The sequence below is a fragment of the Argiope bruennichi genome, chromosome 1 (genome assembly GCF_947563725.1).
Source record: "Argiope bruennichi chromosome 1, qqArgBrue1.1, whole genome shotgun sequence".
In the NCBI taxonomy this organism is placed as follows: Eukaryota; Metazoa; Arthropoda; class Arachnida; order Araneae; family Araneidae; genus Argiope; species Argiope bruennichi.
In genome coordinates, this window is record NC_079151.1 from 66482062 (window position 1) to 66504001 (window position 21940).

A 21940-nucleotide genomic window follows, 5' to 3' on the forward strand; every position below is an offset into this window, starting at 1 on the left:
TGGAAATGATATGTTGTGAAAACAGGTATCTTCTTTGAGTGTGTACTGTCATAATCATTGAGCAGTTTTCTTCGGTAGACTCAACAAACATTAAATGTGACCGATTGTTCATTAAATACAAACACATGTTTTTCATGTTAGTGGTTAAGGTTTAAAAATCTTAAAATTATTTTGTCCAAAGCCCTTCACCAAAAGTGTTGCAAAAGGAACAAAGAGTGGTGTTAGAAAAAACACATATATATTAAATGCTCAGGTTCATATTTATTAAATTTAGATTGAATAAAGTTTCAGTGATTTTTCACTGTATAAATCACAGTTTGCAAAACCGATTGAAAAGAAATGGGATGAATTAATATTTATCACCAGTATGTATCGCTATTTCGTGTCCACTTTGAACATAGACGTTTCTCTTCCAAAAAAAAAAAAAAAAAAAAAAAAAAAAAAAAGCAGCCTCTACAGTTTCTCCAATACTCAAGATTCCAAAAAATGCAGATGGCGATTATCCATAGTTAACATGCAATGCATATTTGTCCCACTTATTCCTGCGTAGGTTTCCTGTATCTCATCAATCAATGAGTTTAAAGTTCGAGGGGACGTTACTACAAATATTTTTATTTTTGGATTTATAAATCTTTCACATAGCATCCATATAACCAGATAGGCGGTGCATTATTAATAAGTCAAATTCATCATAATGTGCATTAATTTTTTTTAAGTCCATTTAATCTAAGAAAATGTTCTTTAAACATCTTTCTCCACAACTAATTTTATTTTATCCTTCTATATCGGCCACAATTTTTCATCTGAAGTACTTTTTTTATTGTAAAAATTTTATTTCAAGCGTAGCTGCTTTTTTTTATACCAAAATAATACTCAGATACCTAAATGCATTATATTGGAGAGCTTCTATCCAATATCACAAATCATAAAGCTAATCATTTAAAAATAAAGATAAATGTTTTTATTTGAATATGGTAACTCTTTAATGTTATTAGCAGTTTGCCCAATAGAATATTCTGAGAATAAATGAATGTGATTATTAAAATAAGTAGAAAATGTAATTTTATATGAAATAATTTTACATTAATAAAATTTTTATTTTTAATTCTTTAAGCAATAAAACGAATTTTAATTATTATTTTCCATATTGCAATAAAATAAATATAATTTATTTTTCTGCATATCACTACATCATGTTACTTCTATTAACAAGAGTTTAAATTTTTGTATGCTAATTTTAACAGTTAAAAAATTTAGAATTTCATGTTCTACGTTGTTGATTAGTAGTTCTAATCCAACTCGCTTTCCAAGACACAAGTGAAAAAAAACAATTCAATAAGTATTTCCATAAGTTTCATTTAAATCTCTAATGCATACGTTGATATAACATTTAACTGGGTACTAGCATACAAAATACTGTATCTCGCTTTTTTTTTATACCTTCTTCAAAACTTGCAGTTGGTTCTAACACTAAAATAAACTGAAACATTTAACATGTTAGGTGAATCAAAGCTTGCTGATTAAAAAAAAAACTATGAATATAATCCTTTAGGATATTGAATATGTCACATAACATATTCATATCAAAGAATTTTGTTTATGAATTCCACACAAAAAAAATGTCAAATTAAATAAAAATTAATTTGACATTACTAAAAAATTTGAAACATTTAATATAATTTTCAGTTCTTAGCTTTAAACAACAGAAGATAAAATATTTATAGAAACAATAAAAATGGTTTAAATTCCATTGTAACAATAACTATTATTGGATACTATTGTATTCTTGAAATCTATCAGAACTACTTAAAAACTTTTATGACAACTAAATTGATATCAATCAATAATTTTTTTTTACATTAAAACATGGTAAAAACTATTTTTATATGATTATACTTTCAAAAATTATCACTATATAATGTTTGTTTTGTTTTTGTTAACACAATGTAGTTTTGGCTGGAAAAAAAAATTCAAATATTCAAAGTACTTTTTAAAAAATATTTTAAAGAGTGATGTTGTTATTCCAATTAATATATTTAACAATCCTTAAAGATGCATTCGATGTATTATTTTTTGTGAGGACTTGTAATGCAACAAACTTTGCTTTTCCACGATTAAAATACAGCTTCATAAAACAACTTTAACTTTGATTGTCAAATAATAAAAGAATCTATAAAAATGTTATAAAACTTTAATGAGTCTGTATCAAAAATTGAAAATAACTTTCTCTTTTATTGTGTAATAGCACTAATAAAGAATGAAAGTACAGATAAGGAAACAAACTTCATCTGTAGTAAAAACATCCAAGCACAGAAATAAATTTGGGTATATATATAATGTCCATCCTAACAAAATAATTTTGAACAATAACAATTTATGTACATATTTCTATACAATCATTTTTTATATATTTCAGAAAAGTACCCACTTAACCAATTAAAAAAAAATAATAAACAACTTTAACGCTTGCATAATAATAGTCTTAATAAAATCTATAACTACAGTAGTATTACACAAAGAAAACAAATTTAACAAAAGAAACAACCATTATGATAAGTAGAAACATTAATAATTTACTAATAACTAAAATAAACAGTCTCAGATCAGTCAAATACGTAAATCTGCAATTTTACACGGTCAAATAATTGCAAAAACTGAAATGGCTATTTCGTTTTTAACTAAAGAAACTGGCAAAATGACTGATAGGATATTGCATAGTTACATTCTTATCTAACATTTCATACAACATATCAAGCAAAATTAAAAGCCAACACATAAAAAATGTGCCACTGATGATATTTCATAATATTTTCATAAAAATTTCAGATGCAATTTAAAATCTAATGTGAAGAAAGTATACATGCCTAAATATAAACCAATTACTGATGAAACTTCAAATGATACAAAAGAATATTGATAATTAATTAATGTATATAATTATCAGGTCACTCATTTCCTGATCTAATGATTGTTACCTTTCAGGAGAAATTGAGCAAATCTTGAAATTAATTACAAAACACAACAGAATATCACATTCAACACATTTTTTTTCAATTACATATCATAATTTTTATCATACAGAATTCATACAAGCTCAATATTTTCTACATTACACAGGAATGGTTGCTTTAGTAAATATGATAACTTTACAGATGAATGATAAAAAAATGGAAGTACATTATAAAGCATGTATAAAATTCTAATCAAAATAAAATTTCCTGCAAATTTTTTACATCTTAAACTATTTACTGAAAAACAATTTAATCTATATATATATGATAAATTTTAAAATACAAGAAAATTGTGACACAAGTTAAAATGATTTTTACTATTTAAAAATCAAGAAATAATGTGCATTCACATTTCATAGGATCCTACATAAAGCATACATTTTCTTTCATAAATAATTTTAAATTTTTTTCTTTTTAGATAATAATTAGAATACATATGTTTAAGATGTAAAACAATACAAAGAAAACAAAAATATATAGTTCATTGTTCGTACAGTAACAAAATATCAAGTAAATATTTCATCACTTTCCTTTGCTGCTTCCGAATAACAATATGAAAAATTTATCAAATAACTATGCAGATACAAATTAACTTGCATATCTAGTATAGCAATATACGATAAACAAACAGAATTGCAAATTCATTATAGTAACACAATGTGACCTAAAAAAAAGGCTTCAAAGAAGCTCCCAAATGTTGCATGTTTCTTTAATGTACCTTTAACCCTAAGCTTCCCTTAAAAGCATAGTTTGAATTCCTTCCATCCCATGTAGGAATTATGTAAAACTGATAACATTTCTTGAATCTTACTTTGTTATACAGTTTTGCTTTTGTCATGAAACTTTCATTTCATCAAACCATGAGATTTCAGTAAAATGGTGTTTTACACATGTGAGAAGCTTATTTTTGACATGGTTTTAATTATTTTATTCCTAAATTTCCTGGACTGCTAAATACAGGATGCTGAAAAGGTCCACCAGGTGGTGACATCATACCACCCATAATATTCGATGTAACAGGACTTACTGGAGGTGGCAAGGAACCTGGACCTAAATTTAAGAAAAATAATAGTTAAATCAAAAGAAATCACTGCAAATTGCAAAAATTATAGATCATTTTTAATATATTTTAATCTACATAATGGGAGAAAAATTTTAAGGTCTGTTTTCAGGAAATCAATCAACTTGCACAAAAACAAATTAAAGGGAAAACTTTTTTTTAACTAACTTGGTTTAATATTACTTAATTTTGAAATAGTTGAAGTAAATTAGAAATAATAAATAAAAGAAAAATATTAATTAAAAAGCATTCAAAAAAATTCAAAATCCTTAAATGACAAACATGCAGGAAAAATATGGTATTTTCTAATGCTAGATATCAGAATTCTGATATCTGGCATTTGAAAATAATTTTTAGATTTATTAAAATATAGATTCATATATTTAATAAGAAAAAAAATTTTAATGTTCTCAAATGACATGCATTAAGCCTTAAAATATAACTCTGTGAACTCACTATTAATTTTTCATAAAATTTCAAAAAACATAAATCTAGTTAAAAGAGAAATATTCTTATTTAGCATGATAGTAAAAACCACTAAAAATAATAGAGCATTTTACACCTAAGATCATTTCAGAATTATTAAAAATATTGTTATGTATTCAGTAAACCAAATTTTTCTCCCAAATTCTGAAAAAAATGAAATGGGGGGGGACAGAACAAACCATTTAGATCTGAAACTGACAGACTCTAGAAATTACAAAAATGGCAGGGATAATAATAATACACTAATTTTTTGTAACTAAATGTGCAAAAACGAAATATTCATAAGATTTGAAAATTAAAAAAATAATTCACTTCAAATGAATCAAAATATATTAAATATATTTAAAAATATACACAATATTAGTAACAGAATTATTTTGGGAGAAAAACTATTCTACTTTGATGATTTATATTTTAAAGTATAGAAAGACGTTGTATTTCAGCCTTATTTAGCACAATTAATATCTCACTGATGTTTCATGAAGATATTTTTGGATATTTTTAAATATTTTTCGAATTTATGTTCAAATAACAAGAATGGTAAAAGAACCAGCACGCCCACCAGACTTTTCAGAAAAACAACCTCAGAGACATTTCATATTGATGGTTTCCATGTAACAAAAGTACACTATCATTTTTTTAGATATTCAATAAATCTTGATAATATAAACATAGTGGAGTTCTGGTGGAATCAAGTCTCAAATTCAAATATTTTTTCCAAAAACCCAAGAACTGTAGCTTCTGCCAAATCTGTCACTTCAAAACATATTTCAGAAAATTATGTCACTAAAAAAAATTCAGATTTTTTTTTTTTTTAATATTTATGAAATCCATATATTTGTGATTGCAAAAGCCTGAAATAATATCACATCACTCTTCCTCTTTTACAAAAATTTGTTTTTCCTTCCTCCATATATATATATTCAACATTGCTCGATTCCACATATATATATTAGTTGATATATATATTATATTCAGCATTGCTCAATTTTAAATAATATTTTATCAGTTTTTCTATGCCACATCTTTTAATGTCTTTCAGTCACCTTCTCCTATATTGCCTGACTTCTTAGACAACAAATCAACACTATTATTTTCATCTCCATACTTTGAATCACTTAATGTACTTCATATGATTTTTTTTCCCTACTTTCTTCTTCTATGTGTGTGTGCTTGCCCAAACAAACATCACAAGATATTCTTTCTTTTCACCTTATCTCTCATCCTTTATAAGGAACAGCACTCAATGAATTTAAATAACTTTTTACACTTAGTAGCATTATTTGAGAATTTTGTAAAAATTAAACGATATATCATATTGCACTTAAATTAAATGCAGTTGGAAAATACAAGTCTTTATTATCTAGTTACCTTAAGAAATAATTCTGAAATTTGAAAATAGCACAGTTGACTTTAAACTAGAACCCAGAACAGGAAATGCTACTGTTTATTATTTTGAAGAAGTTTTTGTGACACAGAATATGTGTTTTCTACTTTATATAAAAATGCAATTACAACATGTCAGTTCAGCATAAAAAAAAAGTAAAGACTATAACAAATGCTCCTTTAATTTTTGAAACAATGTAAAAAAGAAATAAGACAAATATATGCCTCTAAATTTCTGAAAAATTTAGACAGCAAAATTATTAACATGCACATAAATATTAACTTCAATATTGCATTTAGATAGAAAAAAATATAAATTTTTATTAAACTCTCTGCAACTATAATAAATTTCAACACAGCATTAAATGTTTAAATTTTGAAAATTTCGTTTTTATTTTTAATGCAGCAAGTTTTCCGACATAATCTCAATGTACTGCAGTGTATAAACAGTACTTAAATTTAAACACTGAATTTCTCATAACAATAATTTAATACAAGTTTCCTGTAAGTATTAAAGCTTTAAAAAAAATTAATTATTCTTCTTAAAACTTTCTTCGTTCTTTAAATAGAAATCTGGCTGAATAACCTGTGTTTCAAATCTGAAGTCATTAAAGGAGGATCATTGTTATTTTTTATTAGAATTTTATTTTTATTAATTACCTAGAATTGGTTGGTTGAGGGACATCTGTTGCATGCTCATGGAAAGGTTATTCATATTCATTGCATTCATATTCACTCCTATAAGAGTGTTAGAAAACAATTAGCAAATGCAACTACATGCAAAACAAGTGAATTGTTGAAATTCAACTGCATTACTTTTTCAAGAATAATTGGGGATAAGTAATACAGTAATGAAGTTACTTAGTAGTATTTGAAGCTGTCTTGAAAATACTTCTGTACTTACTGTACAGTGAAGGAAGAAACATAATCCTATCCAAATTTTAAAAAGTAAACTATCCAATTTGAAAAAAAAAAAAAAAATCAAAGAACTATTCCCAATATTTAAAAATGACAATTATATTTGTAATCATTTTTAAAAAATACATAAATTCCTTTTAAATAAAATAAAAAACATTTTCATTTTGAGAAACAGTGAAAAAGGAGGTCTAAGCATGCATGTTTTCAAAACCTATCAAATGAATATTAAAATATTTATTAAAAATTAAATAGTGTCAATACATAAAATAAAAATGATTTAATGAAAATGAAACAAAACCATTTAAATATTTTTCACGAGTTTAAGTGCAATATCTATGTAATGAGAATGGATAAATATTAATGAAATTATAGCACCACATATTCTAATTTTTGGTTAAAAAATTTTCCAGAAAATATTATAAATCAATTTAGGACAAATATTATACATTTGAAACAAAATAAAATAAAAATAAATTTAAAAATTATATCTCCCAAAATAAATGAAACCATGCTTGCTTTTTGGTTAACGAGTATAAGTCTCTTTATACAATATTTCTTTTTTTAAGTTTTCATTGACAAATACCAAATAGATTTGAGATAAAACCTGTTGGCAAAGCAAATCTCAGAATAAGAAATATTTCTTATGTTATATCAAGCACACAAATAGCATATTTAATATAAATGAAAATTAAGAACTTCCCGAGATTATCTTTTATTCCATTTATCTCAAAACAGCTGAATTTCAAGTATCACAGATTTTAACAATGTAATTAAAATAAGTAGGATAAAAATTTAGAAAATCTAAAGCACAAAAATTCTATTGCGTGAGAATTTTACATTATTAAAGGGATGTTACATGCATGCTCATGCATCACTTTCACAAGAATGCGAAAAGGATTTTTAAGAAATAAGTAATACATACCGGCAAGTTGATTCATACTAGGTGCTGGCTGTTTATCATATTTACTGGCAGGAGTTAAATTATCAACATTAATATTCACAGTACCTACTGCATCACTCCAAGTATTTCTTGAGGTCTATAAAGGGGGGAAAAAACTTTGATTTCACTTTATACTTCTTATATAAATTAAGGAAAACACAAAATCTGAAATTTTAAAAACATACTCTGAAATCTTGCAATGAGGAATGTGTATTTGTAGTTGAAGTAGGAGACATAACAGGTAGAGAAGAAGGCTAAAAATGAAAGAAAAACATACAGTATTTTATATTGAATTACTTTATATTGAAAAAATTATACAATTCAATATAAAAAAATATATTTAAAAAAATATCCAACAAAAAAATATATTAATCATTCGGCAAATATTAAAATTAATCTAGGTTAAGTTTTCGTTTCTGAATTTACTACAAATTTTTAGACCCCATTATCAAGAAACAATTTTGTTGCAATAGAATTATCATACTAACTAATACAAAGTATATAATCCCTGTTCTATTTTAAAATCAAAATTAATTTAACTTCAAAATGCGTTCCTTTTTTTTTTTTTAATTATGCTTTTCATAGAGATTCTGAAGTAATTACTGTCAAGACAAGAATGTGGATAGAGAATAGCTCTTAACGTGGATTTATTTTTTACTTATAAAAAAACTTGTATTATAATTTTCAACATTTAAGAAGTTAAATTATTGCATTAAACAAATTTATAATATTCTCGGTTATGATATTTTTGTACTGCTTGATAAAAAAAATTAAGTGTATCTTAATCAATTTTGGCTGTGAATTTCAGATTTCCACAAACTCTCCATCTGACTACCCGAAAAAGAACATTGGAACATTTTTCAGAATAAAATGCATCTAATTTTACTTGCAAAAATCACATTAACAAGATTACATATTTTCCGAACATGCTGCAATGAACATTCTAATAAACATTAAAGTTCCGAAAAATTTCAAATTTTGTATTCATTACATTCAAAATATAACTCTTATATAGCTTTTTCTCATTAAAGTTCATATGTAAAATCAAAATTTATCCTTTAAATTTTAAACAGAATATAACCTAATTCATGAGGTAAATTTCTAACTTCCATTTTAGAATTTATTTTAAATAATGTTTTTCTTATTATAATTTTCTGGGGGTTTTTTCCCCCAATTTTTTTTAAATATAAATCCTGTCCAGACTAAAGCAAGAAATTAAAAACAAATAGGTAGAAACTTAAAACAGAGCATAGAAAAATGATCTTGTATACTCTATATGTCATCTTTCCCAAATATCAAAATTGATAGCTTCTTCAATGAAGCGATAAAAATTGCAGTGCATTGAAATTATGGAACAGGAACAATTTTATTTTCTTCCAAATACTGTCTCAAAAGAAACATTCCAAACTGTTTTTAAAAGAAAAAAATATCAGAGCTAAATAAATAAAATTTTTACTTAAGAATTTGGGTTTTAATCAATCTGATATGTATATACATTATTTCACACTATACCTATTACTAAAATGCAAAAAAAAAAAAAAAAAAAAAAAATGTAATTTTAATTAAATTTTTCACACTGAATTAAAATCAGATTGCATATGATAAGTTTAGTCTGTAAAATCTTTATTTTAATAACAGTATAGCAAACCTTTAATACAAACAAATTCTGATACAAAAAAAGATTACATTTCATATCTATCAGCATCTTTGCAAACATATGATTAACAGAGTAACGAGACTGTCGTTTTTATCAGAAATTATTTATCAATTTGAATAAATAGGAATTCATTGTTATCAGAGCCTCTACAATTGAATAGAACAGAAGGTGCGAGAGGGGATTAGAATAAATTCACATAAAAAAATTTCACTTACTTGAGAATACAACCCATTGCCTACAAAAGTTACAGGATATACAACATTTGCAGCTCCAACTGGTGTCTGCATCAAAACTGGTGCTGGTACTCTAGCAGAAAGTGGAACAGCTGACATAGGAGGCACAACACCCACAGGTGTGCCCATGACAGGTTGATAAACATTTCCAACAGGAGAAACCATTGGAGAAGGTGAGGCACTAAATGTAGGAGACAGTGGAGTTACAGCACCAACTGGTTGCAGAGGTGGAAGACCTGAAGGCAAAGATTGGAAAACTGGCTGTGAAGAGCCAATGTTCGAATCAAGGAAACTAAGAGAGTCAGTACCAGAAGTAGAACTAGCTGTGGTAGCAGCTGATGTGAAAGTAGAGAAGTCAGCAAAATTATCTAGCCTAAAAGTAAACAAAAGAAAATTTTTATATGGGATGCAAATAAAGAGCTATACTATGCTGTCAGTATAAAATAATTATTTCATTAGTGAAAATATATTTAATTATGCATTACAAATTAAGAACATAATTTCTTTTTTGTTTTAATTTTAAATCTTTTTTTAAGCACTCTAATTTTCTCTCAGAAAGCACATCCTTTATTTCTTGTTAATTTTAGATTACTTTTTATCAAATGAAAGCATCAAGCAAGACGTTAAAAGTTATTAAATTTAATTGCAATTAGCAAACTAATTAAAAATAACTGAGAAAAAAAGAGCAACATTTGAATAACATAATTAGACTCTGTTTTAAACCAGATTATTTTAGAATTTATTCAAATGAATTGATGGTTGCATATAGCCAAGGATAAACTGTTTATTATATATACTAATAATCCTTTCATTTCAAAAACCTAGACCAATTAAAAATATTTTCTTAATTTCAAATTTTGTTAATATCTCATAATTACTATAATTCTGGAACATTTTTTTTAAAAATATTCATGTACCAATGATTAAGTTAAGATTTCTAATAATTTAATATTGCTATAAAATAGTAAATCATATCAAAATGGAAGGAAAAGTCTGCATATTTTGAAAAACTGAAGGAAATAAATAATAGAAATTAACACTACATATTCAAACCATTTGATATTAATGCTTTCACATATATTATTTGATCTAAATTACATAAATAATTTGGGCAAAACATTAATCTGAAAAAAAAAATCAGTATTTGGATTTATATCATTTAAAAAAAATCATTCATGATATAATTTATTCCTGTATGGCTTTATCTACACTAAACAATTATATATTTATCTCATTATAATCACTTAAGTTTTAAATGAGAAATTTAAATATATTTACTTGGAGTCTTCGGCACTTTTAAAACTAGTAAAATCTGCAAAATCTCCATTTGCTGAATCTAAAAAGAACAAGAAAAACAAATTATACCATAATAATATTAAAGATGTTTGCTCAAAACAATATTTTGAATTTATAAAACTCTATTTTCCTACAGATACACACAGTTCTTGACAATTACTATTCTATCTCAAAAAGAAATTTTTCTAAAAACATGATATAAATAATTTATAAATCTACAAAATTCAAAAATGAAAAATAAAAAATTATGTATAATTAGCAAATAGTACTCAAAAGGCTTATTTACATATGAAAAAACATTTCCTAATCTAAAGATAAATTTAACAAAATGTAAAAGTATCTTAATCGTTGAAATTCATCATTAATATATCAATTTTCCTAAGAGAAATACCCATCTATTATATATCATTTTAATAAATAACCATAAAGTTAAGCAGAAAGCAAACTACTCAAAATTTTATATTCTTTTCTCATAAGAATGAAAAAAAAAATTCGTTTTTCAAAAAAATTAAAATTCTGCAGTAAATTGACAAATATGTACATATGTGTCAATCTCTAAACAAAATTCAGATAACATATTTAAAACAGATTGAAGAAACACTTTAATTTTAAACTTTTCAGAAGAATGTAAAAATCCCATTATAAAATAAAAATAGAATATTAAAAAAATCCTCATTTTAATTAGCAAAACCAATGCTTAAATATTCTTTTTGCACAATTAAAGGATAAAAAGTAAACATTTTCTGCAACACTGCTTTTAATGTGATATAATGCAATAACTTCTTTACATAGCTCAATATATTTCAAATACTATGCATCTTTGGTGACAAGCGGATTAACAAAATGATAAAGAATATTAGTTTATTTAATCTTAATATAACTTCTTAAGCAAAATGATGTATATGATTCCATCAAAAAAGTAATTTTAAATATTAAATTATAGTAAAAATGGGAGCTATGTTATTTTAACAGACTCGCTGCTGTTCAGTTTATTATATATATGAATTTTTCTTATGAAGGACATCTTAGTACCGTTAAAATTATATAGATAATTTATCCTTTAATTGCATGCAACCTCTTGTGGTACAGAAACTTTGCTGTTCTATTTTTCAATGCAACTTTGTGCTAATAAATATAATTTTTCTTCCCCAGTTTTCAACAATGAAAAAATATTTGATATAACAATGTAAAAGTTTACAAGAAATATCTATATTGTTACAATACAATCTTCTATTCACCGTTATAAAAAAAGAGAAAGGAAAAAAGCACTAAAATTTGAGAGGGGGGAAGCGTGAGATCTAAATGGTATTATTAAATAAACAATTTTTGGATTTAACAATTTTTTGACTACTCTGAGCTCCAAAATTTGATACAAAAAATACCAAATTCTCACTCATTTTTTAACTAAACTTTCAAAGAAAAAAATAATTCTAAGATGCACACTCTCAATCCAAAGTACATTATTGCCAAATTCCTTAGCTCTAAAATACTTTATTCTGTCCTGTAGAGTATCAGCATAAACAGTCTCTTTTGCTGCTTTTAGAAGTTAGGAGGTTATATATAATAAATTATTTTTATTTATAAATACATTAATTTATTTTTTAAAGTAGAAAACGAATTTTTAAGCTATAAGTACTTTTTTTTTAAGATTCTGAAATGAAATTTAAATGGATTTTGATTATTTTTAATTGATTCATAGAAAAACTTTCAGATAACTAATAGTTAAAATGTATAACTCATTGACAGACTGGTCCATAAATAAAATTTTAGCATTCAAAATCAAAATTTAAACAAAAATTATATATTTGTTAGCTTTATTTCGGTTCTTATAATAAAGAGATAATTCATTCAATACAAAATAATCAAAGTAAAATTAGAATAAATTTGATCTCAGGTATCAATATAAAATTACCTGTAACATTATTATTAGGTGAAGAAATAGACAGATCAGCTAAAAGATCGATTTCATTTTTAACTTCTTTCTTAGGAGATGTATCTATCAAATTAAGTGGCTTTTCAGGTGACGAATTCTAAGTTAAAAAGAAAACAAATGCATATTAAAAATTTATGCATACATTATCAAATAAATGAAACAATTCTAGCTAAATATGTAAAGAGGGAAAAAATGAAAAACTTACAGAAGAATTTTGATCTTTCCCAAAATTAGCTGCAGCACCCAAATCAATTTTACGATTACCCTTGGAACTGTTTTTATTGTCAGTTACCCTGCTTGCTTTAGAAGATTTTGCATCATGTATTTCAGCATCTTCATCTTTATACTCTAGTCGATCATCATTTTCAGATCTGCGATCTTCATCATTGCTATAAGATACAAAAAAAAAATTTTTTAATCCACAAAAAAAAAAAAAAAAAAATCAAGGAGTGTCAGCAAAAATTACAAAAACATGCAAAATCATTATTAATCTAAAATGCAACCTTTGCTCAGGGGAATCCTCAAAGCTCCGACTTCTTGACATGTCAAATCTAGGCAATCTAGATTTAAAGGAATCTTCTAAATCATTACCAGAACGATCAAATTGACTTCCACTTCCACCAAATTTGCCACTAAAAAATGTTTTGCATTTAAATGTATGTAAAATCAAATGCAACTGATTAAAAATTAAATTAATTTTTTTCAAATACAAATTTTCACATATGAAACAAGAAGCTATAAATTAAATGCATCACAGTTTTATTTTTCGGTATATCGTGAATCTTAATTGCACTATAAAAAGTTTTTACATCTTTGGTATTTACAAAATAATTATATGAAAACATATCTGAAAAAAAGTTATATAATTCTAGATTCCTAAATATATTTGCACTAATATTACAGAAAATATTTTATAAAACACGGTATTATAACTAATATATTATTCAATTTTCTTCTTTAATTATAAATAATAAATGCATTTTGACAGATAAGAACTTTATCAATCAGTTAATTTGCTACCTTAATTATTAAAAAAATTAGCAACTACATTTTAACACTAATTACATATTTTTTTATATTACTTTGACATTTAATTTTAAAGTCTCATTTAATTCTTTCATTTCCCTTACCATTCCAAAAATCAAACTGGAATGGGAATTCGGGAGGATTTTCATTACTCTGCATATTTCTATATTATATATTTCTTTTTTGAAATATGCTTTTTGCTTTAGGCTGCTGGCATTTTATATTTATACCTTCAATAACTGGTGTAATATTTTACCTAACAATATATTGTCCTTTAATTTATAACACCAGTTATTTTATACAATATGACCCATCTAGACTATAAATTTCATGTATGTTCCATTTCAACAAGTCAAGATTTTAATCAAACTGGAGATTCAAAAGCAAAAAAATGTCAAAAGAAAACATACATAGAAACTCATATGACTTTCCCAGATTGCTATCAAAATGGAAAATATATATTTTGTAAGAAAATGCACATTGAAAAAATTAGCCATATATAATTACTGTCTTCTTACCTAAAACCCATTGAATCTGATGACATTCCAATATATTTATCCTTAGCTTTCTTAGCTTTTTTTCTTTCTTCTCGTAATTTTTCATCGTCCTGGATGAATTCAATTAAATCTCTCACTCTTTGTCGAACTAAATGGGAAATATATTTTGTAAGAAAATGCACATTGAAAAAAATGAAGATAAATTTAGTAGCAATAAGTTTATTTTAGACACCAATTATTACAACAGCTTGAATAAAGAAGCTTATTACTTTGAAGCTTAGAATAAATCAAGATACTAATTCATGTTATTATTTAATAGACACTAACATCCATTACAGTGATTTTATTTAAAAATGAAAGAATATAAATAGGAAAAAGTAAATAACATTCAATTCTCAAGTGAAATCTGTATATATATAAATAAGAATTGAAAAATCATATATAATATAAATTTATTTTTAAAAACTAAAAAATAAAGAAATTTTGACTTCAGAAATTTCAAAATAAAACTTTCTTGAGGATAATACATTTTTTAACATTATAAAGATAAATCAATAAGTTTATAAATCTTATAACATTATTGATGTTTTTCTTCTTCAAATTTCAGTATATGAATGAAACAAGTTACTTTCAATCTATTTAACCATATGCATTAGGAGGTCTTATTTTACTTGCATATGCTTATAACACAATTACAGATATTTAACAAGAAAAATTTTCACCAAATATTTTATAATAACGATTTACATCTAGTTAAGTCCACTTAAAATGCACAAAAATTTTCTATCAAATTGAGAACCTCCTGTAAATAATAAAAAAGCATTTGGAAGGTGATGAAGAGGTTATTAGTCCAAAAAGAATAACAAATGGTTTATATAAATTTTGATGATTAGCATCCAGAAAAATAACTGCATTAATCTGATCAAATAAAGTCAATTGAAATACTAGATTATACACCAGCACACAATTGTCACAATAGCTTCTGGTTCTTATCCATGTGTTTATGTTTTAATAAATACTTGTTTTTTTTTTTATGAACACAGCCTACTGAATGTAAAGCAAGTCTTTTGGCAGTATAATTAAATAAATTTACTTACCATTAATACCCTGATCTCTTCCAAATTCGTCAATGTGACTATAATTTTCAAGACTACGTAAATCATAAATATGTTCCCGGGCACTTGTGACAACTCTCTCAGAACCATTTCGAACTAAATAACCCAGCAATAGTAAAGACTATAAAAAGAAAAATGAGATAAAAAAATTTGCACCGTTCATGTAACAGTATTTAAAATTTAAAAGCCATATAAAAATAAAAAATATCTTTAGCAGTACTTGAAAGAGTGAAATTTCACAAAGATTTCAACTGTACAAATACTACATATAAGCTTCCTTTGAATAAATAGTTTAATTTTAATTAGGTTAATACTGGATTTACAAAGCATTTATACCAATATTCCATTTCATTCCAAGTCATTAAAACATATGACTCCAACACTGGTTACCAAGACATTAGTAGCATTTCTTACTGATATATTTATTACATATGACATAATATCAACAACAACAGATATGTCCAAAGTATTTTAAGATGTAAAACTATTTAAAACATTTATTACTGATTAAATATATAAATAAAATAATATTTTTTTAAAAATATCCTAGAACACAATTTTGTTAGTCAAATAGATTAATATTATTTATTGGACATTTACAATTTCATTTCATTAAATAACAAAAAAATTTTCCTTCTCTTATCATTACTCAGTTTAACCTTATAACAAACTCCTATGTTCCTTTTCTTTTACGAGGATCAACTCCAGAGTTTTCAATATTCATGCTGGAATAAGTTTCTTTTTTTTTTTTTTTTTTTTTTTCTAACTACGCTAAAAATATCTTCATTATTTGCAATGATGTAGGCAAAGATTCAGAAAAAAGGGTAATTCCTGCATATTTTGTAGTCTTCCATCTATATGTCAGTTTTTTTTTTTGTAGTTTTTCATTATATATCCATAGTTTCCTGATTTTCACCTACTTTTCGCATCAACTATGGGAAATTCTGTAGCTGTTGGAGCTCATGCAACAATATACAAAAGGGTTATTTTAAAACAGATTTTATTAATCTGGAGCCAAGGTCAAGCAACAAAGATAACACTTTAATGAAACTAATTTAACTGCCTTGAAATTCTTTCTTGAATTTTGGCTACTTTTTGGGTAATTTTCAATATTAGATTTTATTGCTATGAAATTCACTTCATTTGAATTGTTTCCTCGGATATTACATGATTTTTTTCCGACTGATGAAAGCAGAAGAAGACAGAATCTGCTCATTAATTATGCAGATAATAAGCAGATCTATGAAGATAATGAGCTTGAAATTATGTTATTGCAAATAATAATATGCAATTAGAAGTTAGATTACATGGAGAATGGATCTTCAATGTGCAACAATTTGTTGTACTTGATTAAATTTGAATGTTCCTATACAGGATAGACAGAACAAGTATAAGATAATTGAAATAAAAAAATTAATACCTATCAAAATTTGATGCTTAAAAATACAATGATAAGCAAATCCGCAAGTTATGTATAAAAAATTCAACAAATTATATATAGCCAGTATTTAATTTCTGGCAATATATTAATATATAAGCAAATATTCATATTAAACATTTAAACTTCAAGGAAAAGATAAGATACACCTAGTAAAACCATTTTATTTGAAACAAATTGCTAGGCATTAAAAAAAATTGTTTAGTCATCTTTAAAAAACATAATACATAATTAAAAAAATAATAAATAAAATAAAAAGTATATTTACTAATATTAAAGAGATTAGCATCTTTCTGAAATTTAATAAATAAAATTTCCAAAGAAATAATCCAGCATTACAATAAAGTAAATTAAAATCAATAATGAAAGATTTCAATTTATTTTAGTTTTTACATCAGCAAATTAAGTTAATTCTTCAATTATTAATTAATTTAATTTAATTTTTCTGATCAACTAAAAGAAATATATCAAAACATTTGACAGTAAAATTAAAGTAATGGTAAGAAATATCCATATTTTGAAAAGTACCTTATATATTCTTCGCCAATTCCTTTTGTCATGAAGCATTCTTTTCCATAACATACCCATTACTTCTGGAAAATGTTCATATGTAAAAGTACTTTGAGCTACCTCTTGCATCAATTGCCCAGTTGGACCCCAAGCATCATCATTAGTTGCTTCACGAACTTTAGCTTCCACTTCAGTATAGTTCATAACAACATTTGTTCTATATAAAATACATAATCAAAAAATATTAAAAACTATTTCTATAAATTAAATTTAGAAACAAGCATTATTAATTCAAAAGCAAACTATATAATGGTTTTAGTAAAAATTACTCTAAAAAGGATTATTTTTTTTAAAGGCATTTCTGAAAATACCTTACATGAAAAAAATATAATGCATCTTAATTAAATAGAAGTACTTTCCCAAAAGAACAACAACATCTAGTATCTAAAACAGATTACTATGTATTTAGCACTTATGTTATTATCTATCTATAATCCTTTAACTAAACATCCAACTTGTTTTGAGCATTTTAAACCAGATATTTATTTATACTATAATAAAAAGTTTATTTTTTCAATACTTTTACCTCACTATTACACATTTAAAAAAATACATCTAAAATATGATTCGAAGAATCAAAAATTTTTACACTTTTTATTCTTCCTATTTCTAATGGAATCATTGAATTTCTAATTTTTATCATGATGTCTTTGTATAGCAAGAATAGCATAGTGAACTATATAGGAAGTGAAAAAGCAGAAACAGGTGATTGCAAGAAAATATTCTGAGATAATGCATTTTAAGAAACTAATTTAGTCACTCAGCATTTCATTTCATGGCAAAATGAATAGCTTACACATCTTAGAAATTATAGAGAAACCAAAGTAGAGTAAGAAGAAATTTTTAGAGTAGTAGTAGTAGAGTAAGAAGAAGTTTGAAGAAATTTTTTAGAACATAGCTATTTTAAAATTATTATTATACATAAAAAAAAACTAGAATTTCAAAATTGTTTATAAATATATGAAAATCAGCATTAAATAAATTTAGAACTTCGCGCACTCATTCAAAATTAATCATATGTTTTCAAAATTTCATACGAGAATCGCAAAATGTTAAACAAAAAATATAAATATATATATATATATATATATCCCTATTAAGTTGGTGTGATTCTTAAATATTTCCTCTCCCCTTTACCATAGAGAACACTTAAATGCCTATTAATCAATTCGCATGAATTCAAAAGAGACAGGCTTTTAAATGAATTTTCTTGTGTATACGAGACATCAAAAGCATTCTGAATGATCCAAACAGATTATTAATGTTTGATCACCACAGACAATATATAAAATATATACAAAAGCATAAATAGTGGAATCCTTACTCTACAGTCAATATTTGACAAATATTAAAGCAGTTCTGAAATTAATTACATTCATGAAGATTATACTTGATGACAAATAAAATTATGTATACATTATGGCAACTTTGCTGAAAACCTTTTTTTAAAGAATATGTTAGACAAAAAATTAAATTTGCAGGTTTTATTCATATTTTGAAATATGCTTGTGATCATTAATAGAAAATAACACTTGCATATAAACTGCAAATTAATGATTAAATGCCTCAGATCAAATGATAATGGGGGAGGGGGGTATTTTGTTACTAATTTTTAACATGTGGTCAACACTAAAATTCATCACTAGCATGCAATTAATGCAAAAGTACCTAGCAAATTAGGTTCATTGTATACATACAAAAGAAACTGAGAAAGATTGAAAACGATATACAACAACAAAAAATATATAAATTCTGAAATGTTTACAATAAAATAGCATTTTATTTATTCATATGACTAAATATTTAATTTACAAAATTCATTTTCATATCTTGATCCAAGTTAAATGATGCAGAAATTTATAAATTGATTATTTTGAGTATTCTAAGTTGCAACAGAAGTGATGACTTACTGAATTAAATAAAACATTCAACATTCATAAGAACAAAAAAAATTGAAATTATTATTCTAGACTACAGAATAAGTAATCGAGTAGGAACATTCAGAAAATCTAGACAAGTATTTTATATCTTCTCTTAAATTTAATAAGGAATTATCTTTTTTTTTTTTAATTTAACAAACACACTTTTAAGAGAATTTTTTTAAGATAATAAAACTGAAATTCATAAATATATAAAATATGATTTATCTTATTGAATGACATCAATAAATAGCTAGCATAAGGCATCGGTAAATAATTGGCATAATAAATACCCCTTTAAGCTGATAAATAAGCTGATAAAACCCCTTTACTATTAATCAATTAAGTTTTCATATTTACGTACTAGCCAAATTCTTCAAAAATTAGATTTTTTTTTTATTTCAATAATAAACTATGAATTCATACTTATGTTCTATTATAATTATTAGAAAAAATAAACAGTTAATAGCAAATAATTTAAACCCTTTATATACAATGATATATATTGTAAGGAATTTTTAGTTCCGAATCTGCAAATGTAAAAATATTTAAAATCACTTAGAAATGCTTCGATATCTCAAATAATTCTTATATCATTACAGAAATTAAAATAGCCACATTTACTTAAACAGGATATATTATCTAATTAGGAAATTATATAAATGAGTAGGTCATTGGGTAACCCTAATACAAAAAAAAATATATAATTATGCATGTATCTGCTATCTTTAAAATTAACCATTATGCAAATAATGTATTGTAAATAAGTAATAATTTACTATAAATAAATATCAAGTAAGAAAAAAATATTCCAATTAATAAATATCTTTATGCAAGATTTGAAACAAAATGAAAATTGAATTCTTATTAATATAAAAAAAACTATACAAATACCATAAAATTAGAAAATCTTAGAAAATAATGAATTCTATTCATCAGTTTCTGGTATATAAAATGACATTTTAAATTTATTCAGCTAGATAAAAAAAAATTTTATTTTAACCAAGTAGTAGTAGATAATGCTATTCAAATCATTTATATAAACGGATACCCATTTGCAATAATAGATACCTGCAGTGAGATAAGAAATACTTTATTCCATTATTAACAATTTCCATTATTAACATTCTAACAATTATATATCATATCTATAATAAGAGAATTTGATAAGTGTATAAAATTTCTGCTACATTAGAATCAAAGAAAAAATAATCACAGCTCTATATTATAAATGTAAAATTCATAAAACTATTTAATCAAAATTAAATTATTCTTCTTAAAAGTTTTAATAAAAAATATTCTATGGAAAATTTTGAAATTTTAGAAGAAATGTACCGTTTCCTATCTATAGGATTTCAATTTACAGTTGATTTAATATCTAAAATACCAGATCAATTTCTAAAGAAATTTCTTCCTTAATTTTAAAATTTCACAAAAAAATTTCCTCACTAATTTTAAGTTACAAATGCATATTTTTTTTTTAACTCACTTTTAAGACTTCATTTATTTTACTTTCAAATAGCTTAATCCACAGAAATGTGCTTAAGACTCATGAATTATTATCAGAAAACTTAGCAACATTTCACATCATACAAACATATAAGATTTTTTTTTTTAATACCACAGTTCATTATATTAAATTATTCACATGATGATAAATTTTTCCATAACTGATTATTTAATAATTAACAATAAATAATAGTATGACTAAAAGTTCAAAATCAACAATTTCATTAATATCACAATTCACTCAAAAAAATGGCAGAATTTTTAATATTTAGATACAACAAAAGCTAGAGTAAAAAGAAAAATCTAACATTTATTTATTCATCAATTCTTTTGGGCATCTCTACAACTGTTTATGTAGCTGAACAAACAAATGATTCTATAAGCATCAAAGAAAATGTTTCCTACGTATATATACAGTGCACATTATGTGGCAATGTATAGAGAAAACGCGATACAAAAAAAAAATTAAGTCATTTTATTTAAGTAATTATGTCTCAATTATACATAGAATAACGTGAAAAAATACCCAACTTTCCGTGTATTATACGACGCAGATGTATTTTCTATTAATTTCAAAAGCAAACACTGCATATATGCAGTGAAAGCATATGTTAATTGCTTATTTGTTCAAATAAAATACAAACATACAAAATAATTTTTTTTAATTCAAGGAAAAATTCTTACACTTTCTCTTGGATTTCTCTTAGCTTCCACATGTTTGTTGGACGGAGATTACATACAACTCAAAAATAAAATATATCACAGGATTTAAGTAAAAACATGCAACGAATAAACAGAAATAACTATGTTTATAATAAATATTATGGATGAAATCACTGCTAGGTCACCAATTCAGACATGACACATATTTGTTAAAAAACCAGCCCACTACTTTAGTCTCAGTGCTTCTTGTATTGCCAAACCTTCACAAATAAACTTGAAAGAT

At 24.7% G+C, this 21940-nt stretch overlaps 1 protein-coding gene across 2 annotated transcripts; it reads right to left on the reverse strand.

Annotated features, from left to right (window-relative positions):
* Window positions 1-2212: 2212 nt before the first annotated feature.
* LOC129970256 (clathrin interactor 1-like) lies at window positions 2213-21911 on the reverse strand. Of its 2 annotated transcripts, XM_056084444.1 has the most exons (13): window positions 21679-21911; window positions 17525-17723; window positions 15541-15679; window positions 14465-14591; window positions 13424-13552; window positions 13126-13309; window positions 12900-13017; window positions 10970-11027; window positions 9674-10064; window positions 7987-8055; window positions 7784-7898; window positions 6604-6681; window positions 2213-4061 (listed from the first exon to the last, which is right to left on the reverse strand). In XM_056084444.1, exons 1-13 carry the CDS (start codon window positions 21708-21710, stop codon window positions 3934-3936), a joined length of 1767 nt encoding a protein of 588 aa, XP_055940419.1. In that variant the 5' UTR covers window positions 21711-21911; the 3' UTR covers window positions 2213-3933. The 2 variants fall into 2 exon arrangements, with proteins under 2 accessions (XP_055940419.1, XP_055940420.1); XM_056084445.1 differs by lacking the exon at window positions 6604-6681.
* Between the last annotated feature and the right edge of the window lie 29 nt (window positions 21912-21940).

Bases quoted from the DNA above. Each gene is read 5' to 3' on its own strand.
- LOC129970256 (XM_056084444.1), bottom strand. From the start codon at position 21,710: ATGTGGAAGCTAAGAGAAATCCAAGAGAAAGT. The intron at 17,724-21,678 runs GTAAGAATTTTT...TATTTTATATAG, and splicing joins AGAGAAATCCAAGAGAAAGT to AACAAATGTTGTTATGAACT. The intron at 4,062-6,603 runs GTAATTAATAAA...TCTTAAATTTAG, and splicing joins CCTCAACCAACCAATTCTAG to GTCCAGGTTCCTTGCCACCT.